The sequence below is a fragment of the Corvus hawaiiensis genome, chromosome 13, assembly GCF_020740725.1.
Source record: "Corvus hawaiiensis isolate bCorHaw1 chromosome 13, bCorHaw1.pri.cur, whole genome shotgun sequence".
In the NCBI taxonomy this organism is placed as follows: Eukaryota; Metazoa; Chordata; class Aves; order Passeriformes; family Corvidae; genus Corvus; species Corvus hawaiiensis.
Genome location: NC_063225.1, coordinates 2,588,515 through 2,601,895, shown reverse-complemented (window position 1 = coordinate 2,601,895; position 13,381 = coordinate 2,588,515). Strand labels below are relative to the sequence as shown.

Below are 13,381 nucleotides of genomic sequence, written 5' to 3'. Positions count from 1 at the left end.
CACCTAATACACCTTTGATAATAGCCGTGCACTCACCTATGTTACGGTGTCTTTTCTTTGAAATTCAGTTTTTATGGTACTGAGAGGATGTGGTGAAACACTTCGGGCACAACATCTCATTGCAGCTTTCAAACAGACTTAAAGTGTAATCTGAAATTCTCTGGAAGGTTTAAGAATGTAAGAAAAACAGCATCTTAAAGTATATCCATCTCCTCAAAGTTGCATAAACATGGAGTGGTGTTTGTATTATTTAATACAGAGAATAACTAACTCTTAGTTGAAGTTGAGGTATTTGGTGTTAATCTTGAGGCTTATGTGGTCTACCTTGGGCTGAATGGAGTAATCTAAAGTGAAAACCGTTAGGAAGAATTGCTGCTGATAAAACTGCCTTTGTACTTAGGATCTGTTTAATAAGCTGGTATCCCTGACTGAAGAGGCCAGGAAAGCCTACAGAGACATGGTGGCTGCAATGGAACAGGAACAGGCAGAAGAAGCCTTGAAGAATGTCAAGAAGGCCCCGCATCACATGGGTCATTCTCGTAACCCTTCTGCAGCAAGTGCTATCTCATTCTGTAGTGTTATTTCTGAACCCATATCTGAGGTCAATGAGAAAGAATATGGTAAGTAGGTTAAAGCTTAAATAGAAGCTGGAGTTTTCCAAATGCTGTTTGTTGTGAAATTGCTAAAAATGCAATCCTTCCTAATTCAGAGTATTCTGCAATATTCAGGGATAAGAAAAAATTGGTTTAGTCTTCAGTTAATTTCATAAGTAATTTTTTCCTCTGAACTATATAGAAAATAATAATTTCTGATCCTCAGAAGTGTTATAGGTGTCTAACATCAGCGGAGGTGGCTTCTCCAGTTTTATTGAACTGTTAAAAAACTGATAGCACAGAATTGATTATGTAACTAAGGAAGAACTGATGACAGAGCAGGAACTAAAATTTGAGGTCTCTGAAGATATAGGACATGTAGCTTAAATTTTTAAACTTGAGATGGCAGTGAATGATTCTACTGTGAGCAGAAGGCGAGTTCATTTATCCAGTTGCTTAAGCCCAGATGAAAAGGAATATGAAAGGGAGAATACTTGTTAGAAGTAAGAAAGACTTTTTTTTTAGTCTGAGAGTGCATTAAAGAGAATGCTATCTTTTGAGTGAATTCTTTTGTGGTATCTTGAATTCATTTCAGGTATTAAATATTTTTTAAGAAGCCCTTAAACGAATGACTTAAGATGGTGACAATTTTCTCCTTTTAATTTATACTTGAGAGTAACCTCTTTGACTACACTTAGTGCTACATTTGGTGTTTACACAGGAAACTAAGTTGCACAAACTTTCAACTTTGTAATGTCTGCTTTAGGGTACTGTAAAAACCCAAAGTTATTCACAGCTCTTTCTGTTGTCTCTCCTCTTTCCTTCTTCCTCTTTTTTCTCATGGAAATTTTTCTAGAAAGCATAGAATAATATTCCAGTTATTAGCTGATATTGCTGCTTAGGCTGTTATTGCATGCTCAGAATAAAAATTTTTATATACATGGAATTAAAGTTTCCTACTTAAATTTCTTTCAAAATTTGTAGAAACAAACTGGAGAAATATGGTGGAAACATCTGATGGTTTAGAGACCTCTGAAAATGAGAGAGAATCCGTGTGCAAGGCTACAGTACCAGAAAAAGGTGGTCATGGCCAAATGGAAAAAACCACTCTTAATAAACAACCACCTCTGGCTGCAACTGGCACTACCTCAGCAACAAATCACGGAAAATCCACCCCGGGTGACAAGGATGAGGTGAAACCAGATGACAATCTGGAATGGGCCTCACAGCAGAGTACAGAAACAGGATCCCTGGATGGCAGCTGCCGAGATCTTTTGAATTCCTCCATGACCAGTACCACCAGTACTCTTGTGCCAGGGATGCTGGAAGAGGAGGAAGAAGAGGAAGATGACGATGATGAGGATTATGCCCATGAACCAATTTCTGTAGAAGTTCAGCTTAATAGCAGAATTGAATCTTGGGTTTCAGAGACCCAGAGAACTATGGAGACGCTGCAGCTTGGGAAGACCCTTAGTGGTGCTGAAGAAGACAATGCAGAGCAAAGTGAAGATGAAGAAATAGAGACTTCAGAGCAGGCAGATCCCGTCACTGATGGGGAGGAATGGACAAATGATAAGCACGCAAGTAACGCTCAACATAAACCCACCATCTGCAGTTCTCTAAATAAAGAGCACACAGATTCCATCTATATGCCGTAAAAATAAGCAGGAACTCAGGAACTTTTTAGAAATTATATTAAAACTAACTGTTGTAAAGGTTGCAGCCATTATTCCATATGCTTCATCTCAACATTTTGCACTGTTAAACATTTAATACGTGTATTTAATTCACAACAATATTTTTGTAGCTGTCTGTTACTTTTTTGATTTTAAAACTAGCTTAGCTCTTAATCAGTATTGATTTCCCAGATTAGAACCTGTGTGGAAAATTTGTCAGTATGCATTCATTTGATCCTTTGTAAAAGGAAACATGATGTAACTGACCAGTTTTAAGCAAAATTCTTTCGAGTTGTGACTCTTTAGCTTATTTTCAAACAGGTAATAACACTGACAAATTACCAACAGTTCATGTTGGTCGTATGGTTATACCAGGCCTGTCAGTGTATTTGGCCATGACTTTCTAGTTCTATCTAGAAATAAAAGGAAACTTTTGATCCTCTTTCAAGAAAAGCTAGAAAAAGCCATTTGCAATCTTAATGAGAATTAAATAGTAGAGAAATTGTGTGTGATTCTTATGCTAAAATAGATGCAGCTTTTTAGTTGATGTCGGTGAATGCGTCATTAAAAAGCTGCTGATAGCTGAGATAGTTACAATAAGCTATAATAACTTTGATTCCAGAAAAACTTTAAACCAGAGGGATATAATTAATGTTTTGCAGGTTTTCTTTACAAGGTAGAAATACTGCATTAAAAAAAAAAAAAAACAGGAAAGAAAACAAAAATTCCCCATTCTCTCTGCAGTTGCTGTCTGCCAAACCACACTAAGTGACTCATTAACCATAATCCCTATTCAGGGCTTTTAGTAAACTGATGACTTCCTCTCTCTCCTGTCACTTACCTCAGGAATGCTGTTTTGCATATTGTATTCTGCATAACACTGCAAAAAGCAAGAATAATCCTTTAACAGCAAGTGTGAATGATGTGGTGGCTAGCTCTGCATTCACCTGCATGCTGTGATCCTGGCCAGGATGTATCTTACCAACTCCTGCTGAAAATGTGACCTCTTTGTCTCTTCTTGCAGTTGTAGATGCTTTAGGAGTTGACCTCTAGATAGAAAAGAAAGTAGTTATTCCAGGAAAGGAGGAAGTGCCCTGTAGTTTGGGGAAGTATTTCAGTGGTGTAGAGGTAAAAGAAACAAAAACATGCCCTCCCTGAAACATCCCTGTTGCTAGAGAATTGTTCCATGTTCTGTTCCGAATACTGAAGTGAAATGCATTAACTTATGATGGATTTGTTTCAGACCGAGGACAGAGTGTGTGGCTAAACCTTGCACGTCAGGAGTCTGTTTTCCATCTTTGGTATTGGCAAGGGATGTACTGAAACTGCCAGCAGCAGGAGCTTCACTACAAGAGTAGCCAAAGAGTAACTCACGTGAATAACACTTTCATAGCAAACGTATGTTTCTTTTAATTTCTCTTCATTTTTCCTGATCGCTTGTATCAAAGTGCATGAAAAGCCTCTGGGTAGGCTGAAAACCACAGGAAACTGAAGTTGGCTGAGTTGGGTGTTAAGTCCACACTTAGGAACGTGGGACCAATGTTTATAGTAGTAGTGATGCTGGCGTTTTAAGTTGCACTGGGAAAACAAGACTCCAGGTTTAGAAGTCATCTAGCCCTGGGTTTTTGGATGCTAATGAGAATAATAGAAACTGTGTATTATGTAAATAATGCTTTGATAGCTTAGGCATAGCAAATGCTATGTAGATAAGCAGTGTAGAGAGCTGCTATGACAACTGGCTGTTCTGTCACGTTCTTAGCTCCTTAATGTAATCTTCCTAGGTGTTAGAACAGGCGTTTCATAGGAACACAGAGACTAAGGAATGATGCCTCCTGAATGTTAAACCTTTTACTGTCCCTGTGGCAGATTTCTACTGTCTGTATGTTTTAAGAGTTTTTGCTTTAGGACATGACAGGTGTTTGAACTGCTGACAAGCAAAACTCGCCCTTGGATGTGTAAGCACATCTCAGCACAGGTGAGATCAGTGCATACACTGAGGGCAAAACTTCGCCAGAACATCAGAAAACAAAGGTGTTTGTAGTTTCTCCTTTTGCTTTTTCAGTGCCAGTGATTCAAATAACTTTTGATCTTGAAGTATTAACATCAAAGGCGCATCTTTTTATATGTCTTTTCTGAACTTGGACTGTCATTTTAAAATTTTCTGACATTTATATCAAAGAAGTCTTGTAATATTCAGCCCACTATTTAACTGCAATTTTGCTACAAGTTTAATAGAGTTCTTGAAAGTGATACAGCACTTATAATTATCTCTCAATTTGCCAGCAAATAAGGAACTAGTCTCTTTTTAAAATGTGGCAGATCACCCTTAGGGGGGAGCAAACTGAAACTGAGTAAAGAAAACTGGGTTTAGTGCTTCCTTTTTGATAAACTGGGAATGAGCAATAACTGTAAGAATGAAATTGCAATTCCTTTGGGAGTGGTCCATTTGCATGTGAAATTAGGGAAGTTCCTTGCCACTTGAAGCACTTGAAGGAGAGTATCTCACTGTGGTAATTTTGGTTCTATTATCAACAGAATTTAAGAAGAAAGCATACAAATGTTCTACAATACCGTGGTTTTTTTTAAAAGTAGTTGAATTTCTATTTCAGTGTAAAAGTGTGCAGTTTATACAGGTTGCTACTGTCCCCATGAAAAGATGTTTCTGTAGTTAATAGGTGTATAGATATTTTTGTTGTGAAAATAATTATTCGGGAAACAAATCTACTTTTCTTAAGGCATTGTTTATAGAAATTATTTCACCACTTACTTTATCTGGTAAAATCAAAAATAATGTATCTGTGGTAGGGGTAGGGATCTTTTAAAACTGATAGAGGTGGCTATGTATACAACCTATTTATATAAATACTCGTAAGTATCTCTGTCAATAATAAAACATGGATTACAAATCTGTAAAAGGGAAAAATTCTGAAGAACTTCTGTCCTTAGTTGGACCAAGTAGCAATGTCTGATTAAGGCTAAGGCCCTGATCCTGCTCACACATACTTTGGAGTGTTAGTGCCACTGGCTTAAACTGGTGGCCTCTTTATCTGCTTAAGTTGTGTGCAGGCTGTTGTAGGATTGGAGCTAAACAGTGACAGAGGGTATTGACCTGTGTTTTAAAAATTCATTATAGAAAATTGTTCAGTAATGCACTTGTTGGTGTTCTTCTGGTAAAGCTGAGGTGTCTTTATGGGTGGGTGGGAGCTTACACAATGTGGTTCTGTCCAGTTCTTTAATACAAGCTTAAATTTTAATAATGTTACTTTAAATATGTATGTAAAAAAGTATTATTGTTTGAAAAGCTGCTGTTGCTGAAACTGTCATTAAGTATTTCTTGTGAAGTTGTGCCAACTAATGAAACTGTTGAGTTGATTTCAGTGTCAGCCATTTAAAAATTAGACGTGGCAATTTGTTAACAGAACAAAACCCACCAGAAACAAGCCATAGAAAACCAGGAATGGGGGGTTTCTACTCGCCCTGCCACACACAAGGAAACATGAGAATGTCTAACCCAAAACTTCCTCACCAATGAATGGTAATGCTGAAAGTAGAAACCCAGTTGGCACAGCCCACCTTCTAAATGTTCATAAATAGTTCATATAATTTACTTTTTAAATAGATTCTAATAAGGAAAGCTGTTTAATCTTTAATGTCTTAAAATTTATGGTAATCTTTAGGTTAAAGCAGTAGAAAAACCATTATAAAATACAATATGAAGGGGTTTGTTCCATTTCTTTTTTGCTGTATGAAGGATAACTGTTCTGTCTACCGTACTTTTTGGAGTAATAACAGCTTTTTTGCACTATGTAAATACTAGTGGGGATTCTTCCATAACGAATAAAAATGATTGTAGAAATTTATGGCTTTATTACAGTGCTACGTTTGTTCACGACTCTTTGATCCTGAGCTGGTTTGCAGGGACTGCCCTGGCGCTGCAGGTGCTGGGACAGGTCTGTGTCCCACTGTGGCCACAGGGTGGAGGAGCTGTGTGCTGGCTCCCACGGCCCAGCTCAGGGTGACAGCCAGTGCAGGGAGCTGAGCCCCTCAGCCACAGTGGGGGAGTGGCTGAAGCAAAAAGCAGGATTAGCTGAGGGCTTTCCACATGGATCCCAGCCCCCTGTTGTCACCCACTGACCAGAAAAGTATCAGATGGAAAACCCACCCTTCAGAGACTCTGGGACTGAACCAGGTGCAGAATACTGAGTAGGAAATAATGTGGAAATAATGTTTTACTTTAGTGGAAATGAGCAAGGATAAGCACAGGTACCGCCAAAAGCTGGGATTTCTCACATGCTCTATGGGATGAGAATTTCAGTTGACCTGTCCTTACTGCTGGAGTGATGCATGAAGTTGGAAAACAACGTGAAGTTCTCTGCACGTTGTCCCCTCTTCTCTACTTAAACTCCTCGGTGGCAGTAACAGTGACCTGTAACAGTGTCATTAACTGGTTTTGCAACTCCCACGTGTGCAAATATTTGTAGCAATTCAAAAAGGATAAAGCTTTGTCCTGTAATTCTGAAGTTTCTATTTATGTACCTTAACTTCACGTTTCAGTTCTGCTATTGCAGTTGTCTTCTGGTGAAAGTGCTTCTGTTACAAACCCCACTTTGGAGTTTCTATGAGTTGCAGTTAGAATAACTCCTTGTATCTGGGTTCTGCCTCTGTCTTCTCAACCTGGTAAGAGTTTTGGAAAGTACAAAAAAGTGGGTGGCACAGTGTGACCTGTGCTATAGAAATGACAAAAAATTAGTTACCTTCAAGCCTTTACAAACTGAATTTTTTTCTCCCTCTTCATTTCTTCACCATTTAAGAAACACTAACATTGAGCAAAGTTCCTTGCCTCTGGTGAGTTTTTAAATGATGCTTTGCACTTCTGCACATACCAGAAAAAGCACCACAAGAAAAAAGATCGCTCCTGCTAAATTCCTTCAGGCAGCACTAGCCCTGCCTGTGCTCCCACAGCAGCCTGGGCTGTAGGGATAGGGCTGGACGTTCATGAATCTGTGTGTCCACACTGTGTGGAAAGACCCAACTCAGTCAAACTGCACTCAGCAAAAATGACAGCTCCTTGGACTTGCTTTCAGATTTTTAGGATCATTGTGAATAAACACAGGGCTTTATTCTTTTTTTTTTGATTGTTTGTTTGTTTATTGTTGTGGGCTTTTTTTAAAAGCACTACTGGGCAAACCAACCCACCCCACAGGAGATGATGCAGCTGCAGGCTCTTTACCTTGGGGGGTCTTTTATGAGTTACCACATGCAGGGGAAGCCAAGCTGGACTGCACTTCCTGGCCCCAGCTGCAGGCCCTGGTGTGCTCCCAGCTGTTAAATGAGATTTCCATGGAGCCTGGGGAGCTCCCACACAAGGCAGATGCGTGGGGGGTCTGTCTGGGCACTGAGAGCACCCAGCTCTTTGCTGTGGTGTTTTCCAGGGATCCAGCCTCAGTGACTAATGAGGAATTTAATAATCATGTAACACTGATAACAGACTTGTTCTTCTGCAAAGGGAAAGGGGAGAGGGGGCATGGAATAAACTGTGTGGAGCTGTGTTTGTCCTTGGCTTCCCGTGGAGACTCTGGAGGCTGCAGCAGCACTGCTCACACCCACAGCAATTCAGCCTGTGTTTGTAGGGGAAGTCAGTGTGTGTCCACACCAAATTTGAAACAACTTCATGCTTCTATAAGGCTTTGGGCTCTGTAGTAGGTTACTCATTTCTTGCAGAGTTACAAAGCAACAATAAATGTCACTCAAAGCATTTGGGGGTTTTGTACAGTTTTCAAAGACATTGTAGTAAAAGTCCTCCTGTTCAGTAGCATCTCTCAGGGAAAAGAACCCTAAATGTACATTTAGAGCATTAAACTCCTTATAATGCTTTTCCTGCAAGGGAAGACTGTGTTTTTAGATGGATTCTGCCCAAGAGTGCTGTTTCAAGCTCTTGGGGCTTTCCTGTCTGCAGCTGAGACGGTAAGTGTCCCTTCTGCCATTGATTGTCTTGAGGAATAGGTAAGCACTGGAGAGGCAAGGATGTTTGGCAAAAAAAAGCAAGAACTGGAAGAAGCTCTTGGAAAGCTTTCCTTATAGAAGAATGTTGACTGTAGAGGAAGAGAGCAAATTAACAAGAAGAAGTGTTTGGAAATGCCCCCGTGTCAAGGTTTACTTCCTGATTTTTCCAAGTTAAAGGCAATCATCCAAGGATGGAAGGGACAGATGCTGAATGAGGGTACATCCTTCAGTGTTTCCTTGCACACCTAAGCAGACACTGGGAGAAGTTCAACCCTCTTGTGGGATTTATTATTTTCTAATATGGGTTAGTGGATTGCCCTATAAAAATACAGCTTTAAAGGTAATTCCAGGAAAGGCTATTCCCTGCCTGCTACTGCATGGATATCAAGCCCTGAGATGCCACTAAAGCATGACTACCCCCAACTTCCTTTGGAGCTGACAGTAGTTTGGTGGTGCTGTTGCTGAAATTTGTTTAATGTGGTGGGTAATTCTGCAGCGAGGAAGCTTTAGGCTACTTTAGGCTGAAATGTGTCTTTTTATTCCTCCTGCTGTGGGCTGTGCTCAGAGCTGGATCCAGTCACTAGATTCTTAATCTGCTCTTCCTTTGAGCACTTTGTGGTGCAACAGAGACTGGGGTGATGCTGGGTTTTGCTCATGGGCACTCAGTCTCCTTGCAAGCGGTGCTGAGGCAGCCCAGCAAGTGCTGCTGAAGGTGTCTTTGGGCTCTCAGTGTGCAAATCCTTTCAGAAAGCAGTGGTTAGGGCAGTGTGATGTTTTCTGATGGCTTGCAGGAGCTTTCACTAGCTCTTCTGTTTTGGGTATGTCCTTGTTGAATGTGCAGAGCTTGGCACCATCCACTTTGCAGAGGGGCCAGCTGTGGCACAGGTCTCCCATGCTGTGCTCTCCTCCCGTGTTCAGCTCTCACCCATTTATCTTTGATGGCTGCTTTCCCTCAGAGCTGCAAGGACTGGCTCTGTGCTGGCTCTTGAGCAACCTTCAGACTGAATTTTGGGCTTTTGCACCGGACTCTCCAGCTTGTTTCTGTTCCCCTGTGCTCTGGGACTGTCCTGGGGGAAAAGACAACAAAGCCCATCAGTGTTTGAAGGAGGAGGTGGTGGTCCTGCCAGGCAAAGAGGATATAAAAACAATATAAAAGGGAGCACATCCAGCTCAGCCCCGTTGCACGGCAGGCTGGGTCCTTCCACTCCATCCTGCTCAGCTGCAAGGATGTGAGCTTTGCCCAGGTGGAGCAGCACTGCCTTCTGCTGCCTTGGCCCACTGCACTTCTGCTGTCTTGGAGCTGCGGTTTTGGACACAGCAGTGTTGCTGTGAGTGGTGAAACTGGGCTGAGCTAAACACAGCGTGGAGCCCAAGAAGGGAAATTGCAACTTGACTTTGTCACCCTAGAACATGATTTCAGGGATTAGCTAGAATGGGAGAAAAGCATTAATAGTCTAATCTCTGATTTTTGTATCCAGGGGCCCTGCCTTTGTCCTCCTCAAACCCAGTAACTCTGATCCCTGTGTTTTCAGCCCAAGAAAACCCTCTCTGGCTCTCCTAGAAGGTAGGAGGGGCTGCAGTTGTCAAATCCACCTAGTTTTTCCTCACTCAGAACAAGGGCTAGGAGATAAAACAATGAGAATGATTCGACATGTGGGAAAATAAATTTCTCTCAATTGAAATAGAATAGAACAGTTTCCATGTGTGACTCTAGTGGAAATAAGCTGCTCCAGGCTTCCAGAGGTAGCTGCCACCATGTTGTTACCTGCCACGGGATTTTCCTGCCGTTCTGTAACAATTTGCTGATTTCTGCCAGGATCAGCCAGGCATGTCAATGAGGAAGTAAGGCAGATCATCTTGGTGCACCTCAGCATGAGTTAACTCTGCTGCTGCTATTTATAAAGGGAAAAAGTCCCCTGTTTGCTCCAAATTCTAACAGAAAGGCCAAGCTCTGTTGTACCGGGTGCAAGCAGCACGCAACGGCTTCCTCTGGGCTCCTGCAAGATGCAGCTGCTTTTTGGGTGTGCTCTGCAGGTGGGTGACAGCTTTTCCCCCGTGCTGCCCCCACACTCCTGGTGTGAGACTGCTGAGCTGCCTCCTCGCCTCTTAATTGGTCCCCAACTCGCCGTGAACTCTCCTGTCCCCTGCGAGCGCTGTGTGCGCCTGTCCCGGCCCCGGCGCTGCAAGGAGAGGGTGGGGTGCCTAAGTGCCTGCTCGAGCTGGGATCCCACAGCCCCAGATCTGAACTGGGGCTGCTCCCAAGGGTGCCTGAGGCTCCAGGCTGACACTGCTTCTTCCTGACAGATCGGCTGCCTGTGGTGATGCTGGAGCTGTGGCTGCTGCTCTCTTGCCTCCTTCTCTGCAGCTCTTTCAGAGGGGCACTAGAAGTGGCTGTAGCTGCTCCTCAGTAATGGTGCTGTCCCGTCAGTGTGGTTACACCTGCCTGAGCTCCTGTCCCCTCTGACAATACTCAACTGGGCACTGCCCACAGCAGTTCTTCATGCAGCATATTTGAGGCTGAGAGACTGTTTGGGGCTGTAGACAGGGTGTGATGGAGGGTTGGGTGTGATGGAGGGTTGGGTGTGTTGGGGCAACAGCGATTGAGGGAGGTTTCAGCTCCTAACTGTGCACCATGAGGGCATTCCCAGGTAGCCTGAGAAAACACGTGTGGCACAGCCCTCTGTCAGCATGCACCATTCTGTGTCAGCACCCATCTGAGGTGCAAAATGATTTTTTCCCTGTGTCCTGCTGGGGCAGCAGCAGGGGTGAGCAGGGAGCTGGGAGGGTGGGAAGCCCTGAGCACTGTGAGCAACCGGGAACTCGAGCTGTGAGCAAGAAACACAGGCTCCTTTTAGGCTGAATACAAGGCTGTAGGCTCAGTTTCGCCAGTGCTTAAAGGAGCTTTGTTCTCTGTGCTGGTAAGAGGCTGATTTCCCAGTATCTTAAACAGAAATCTTGTTTTTAGCCTTGAGAAAAAAAGCTTTTTAATTTATAAAGGCATGGCATTTTTCTTTTCCCTCCTCTCCCTCCCCACAATGGCTGGTATTGCTTGGACAATGCTGCTCTTTGCAGCATTGTCCAAAGGGGTCCTGCTCTTGAGCTTGTGTTTCTTGATCACTGCTGAAAACAGAGCTTGTCACAGCTGCATTTTTCTCTGGAACTTGCAGTAAAACACCAGCTATTCTTCACCTCCCACACTGTAACCACACTTGCTGGTGCCTGTGAGCACAGAAATGCCGACTGAAGCACCGACCTCCCTCGCCTCTCTGGAGAAGCCACCCTGAGCCCCCCTGGGCACCTCGAGAGGGCAACAACGCTTTGACCACGGGGCAGCAGATGCTGGTGCCGTGCAGGGCTCGAGACACAGCTTGTGGGTGATTAGTGAAGGACAGGCTGTTGCAGCATTATTTCTTTTTCTTGAAAATGTCCCTTTTCACCACACAGGTTTAAAGCCTGCCCCATTAACCCTTTCCACCTGCCAGTGGGACAGGGAGGGGATTGCATCTCCTGCAGGGCCAGCAGGGACCCCACCCACCCCTTTTCTCACTCACACAGGTAAAGAAGGCTCAGATTGCTTCCTGAGGAAGAAGCAGTAGGCAGGCAGGCTCAGGAGATGAGGACCACCATGGGCCAGGGACCACCCACAGCCATGAACTAATCTTACCTGAGCTAAGGCACGGGGGAGTGTCCTGGTCACCAAGTCATACTTTCCCAGTGCTGTCATCTGTGCCAAGGGGCTGCTGTAAGGCAAGAAGACCCTTGCTGTGTGCTCAGAGGAAAGGTAGGAAGGATGGTAAGGCTGATCTTGCACAAAGAGGAAATTTGGCTTGTCTGTTTGCACGTTTTTCATGGCAGTAAAGAAAAGACAAATCTGGGAGGTTCCCCAATATGGAAGCCTGGGGCATCAACATCTCCCTGAATGCTGGTCCTCATTGCCCTCTTCATGGGAAGCACAGTTTGCACTCCCTTGCAGACCTCCTCCTCACCAGTGTGGGCTCCATGGGTTCTCATCCCAGTTTTCCTTCCAGCCATGTTGATGTCATGTTCCAGCGTGGCGTTGAAATGAAAGAGAAATGTTCATGCTAAGAGAGTTTCTGTGCTTTATGTGCAATCAATAGAGCTGCTAATCACTTCTAAAATTTTCTATTATTTTGTGCTCAAAGCCATCATTAAAGCTTCATGAGAAATTAGTCATTCTTTATAACTTGTGGCTGGTCCAGGTTTTGCCTTTGGGTTTGATTTAGTGAGCAGTCTGAGCCATCCTCACCGAAATGGGTTGATTCGAAGCAGCCACTTCCTCTTTGAGCCATATTTCACTAAAAGAGTCTGGAGGACCGAGATTTTTCCCTACCTTATTGTAGCAACTATTGCATCTTTAGGATTGATACCAGCTTTCATACACGAGGTAAGAACATGGACTGGCTGTGATGAGCTCTCTCACTGTGACAGAGACAGGCTGTGATTTTCTCCGCCTGTCACAGGCAGGGCAATGGGCAGCACGGCCTCTCCTCATCCTCCTGCAGCTGATTCACAGCCCTGAACGCGAGCAGAGAATGAGGCCGGTACCACTCTGAGCTTGAGGAAGGTGAACTCAACACTGAAAACCTGGCGAGAGAAAATGCCTCAGCCAACGGAGGGAAGCGAGGCCCCGGTCCCAGTTTCCCCGTGATGCTGAATTTCTCTTCCCGCCACTCTGCCCCAGGTGTCGAAGCCCCACACGGAGCCGAGGTAACTCGTGCTGAGGGCCCTGATATTTTCAGTGAGTAAAATAAACCCGTCTCGCTTCTTTCGCTGCCTGAGGTACACGCGATGCCTGAGGGGCGCTTTTCCCCCCGGGGCTGGAGCTGAGCTGCCGGGCAGGGAGCGCCGGGACAAGCCTGCGCTTTCCTTGGGGCTGGGCGGGCAGCCAGGGAGGCATCGCAGCCCCGGCTGCGGCTGGGCCCAGCCCGTCGGCTCTGCCTGTGCCGCCGCGGAGGAGGAATGGCCGCAGAACGGGGATTTTGGGGGATTTTGGGGGGTTTTCGGCACCACCCCGGGGGTCCCTCGCGCCCCCCGCCCCCCCCGGGCCCCGCTCCCCGCGCGCTGCGGGCGCGTGAGCCGGCGGCGGGC

The 13,381-nt window shown here is 44.4% G+C and overlaps 1 protein-coding gene and 1 long non-coding RNA gene across 2 annotated transcripts in view; both read left to right on the top strand.

Annotated features, from left to right (window-relative positions):
- Positions 1 to 6,129, top strand: part of SECISBP2L (SECIS binding protein 2 like) — a 28,300-nt gene extending 22,171 nt beyond the window's left edge. Inside the window, exons 17-18 of the mRNA XM_048318319.1 lie at positions 401 to 620; positions 1,578 to 6,129. Coding sequence (XP_048174276.1) covers positions 401 to 620; positions 1,578 to 2,251 — 894 coding nt within the window. The 3' untranslated portion in view covers positions 2,252 to 6,129. The remainder of the gene's footprint in view (positions 1 to 400; positions 621 to 1,577) is intronic.
- Positions 6,130 to 12,603: 6,474 nt separating this feature from the next.
- On the top strand, positions 12,604 to 13,058 carry LOC125332921. The gene is made up of 2 exons (XR_007206668.1): positions 12,604 to 12,677; positions 12,754 to 13,058. It is a non-coding gene; the product is annotated as an uncharacterized LOC125332921 (long non-coding RNA).
- Positions 13,059 to 13,381: the final 323 nt, after the last annotated feature.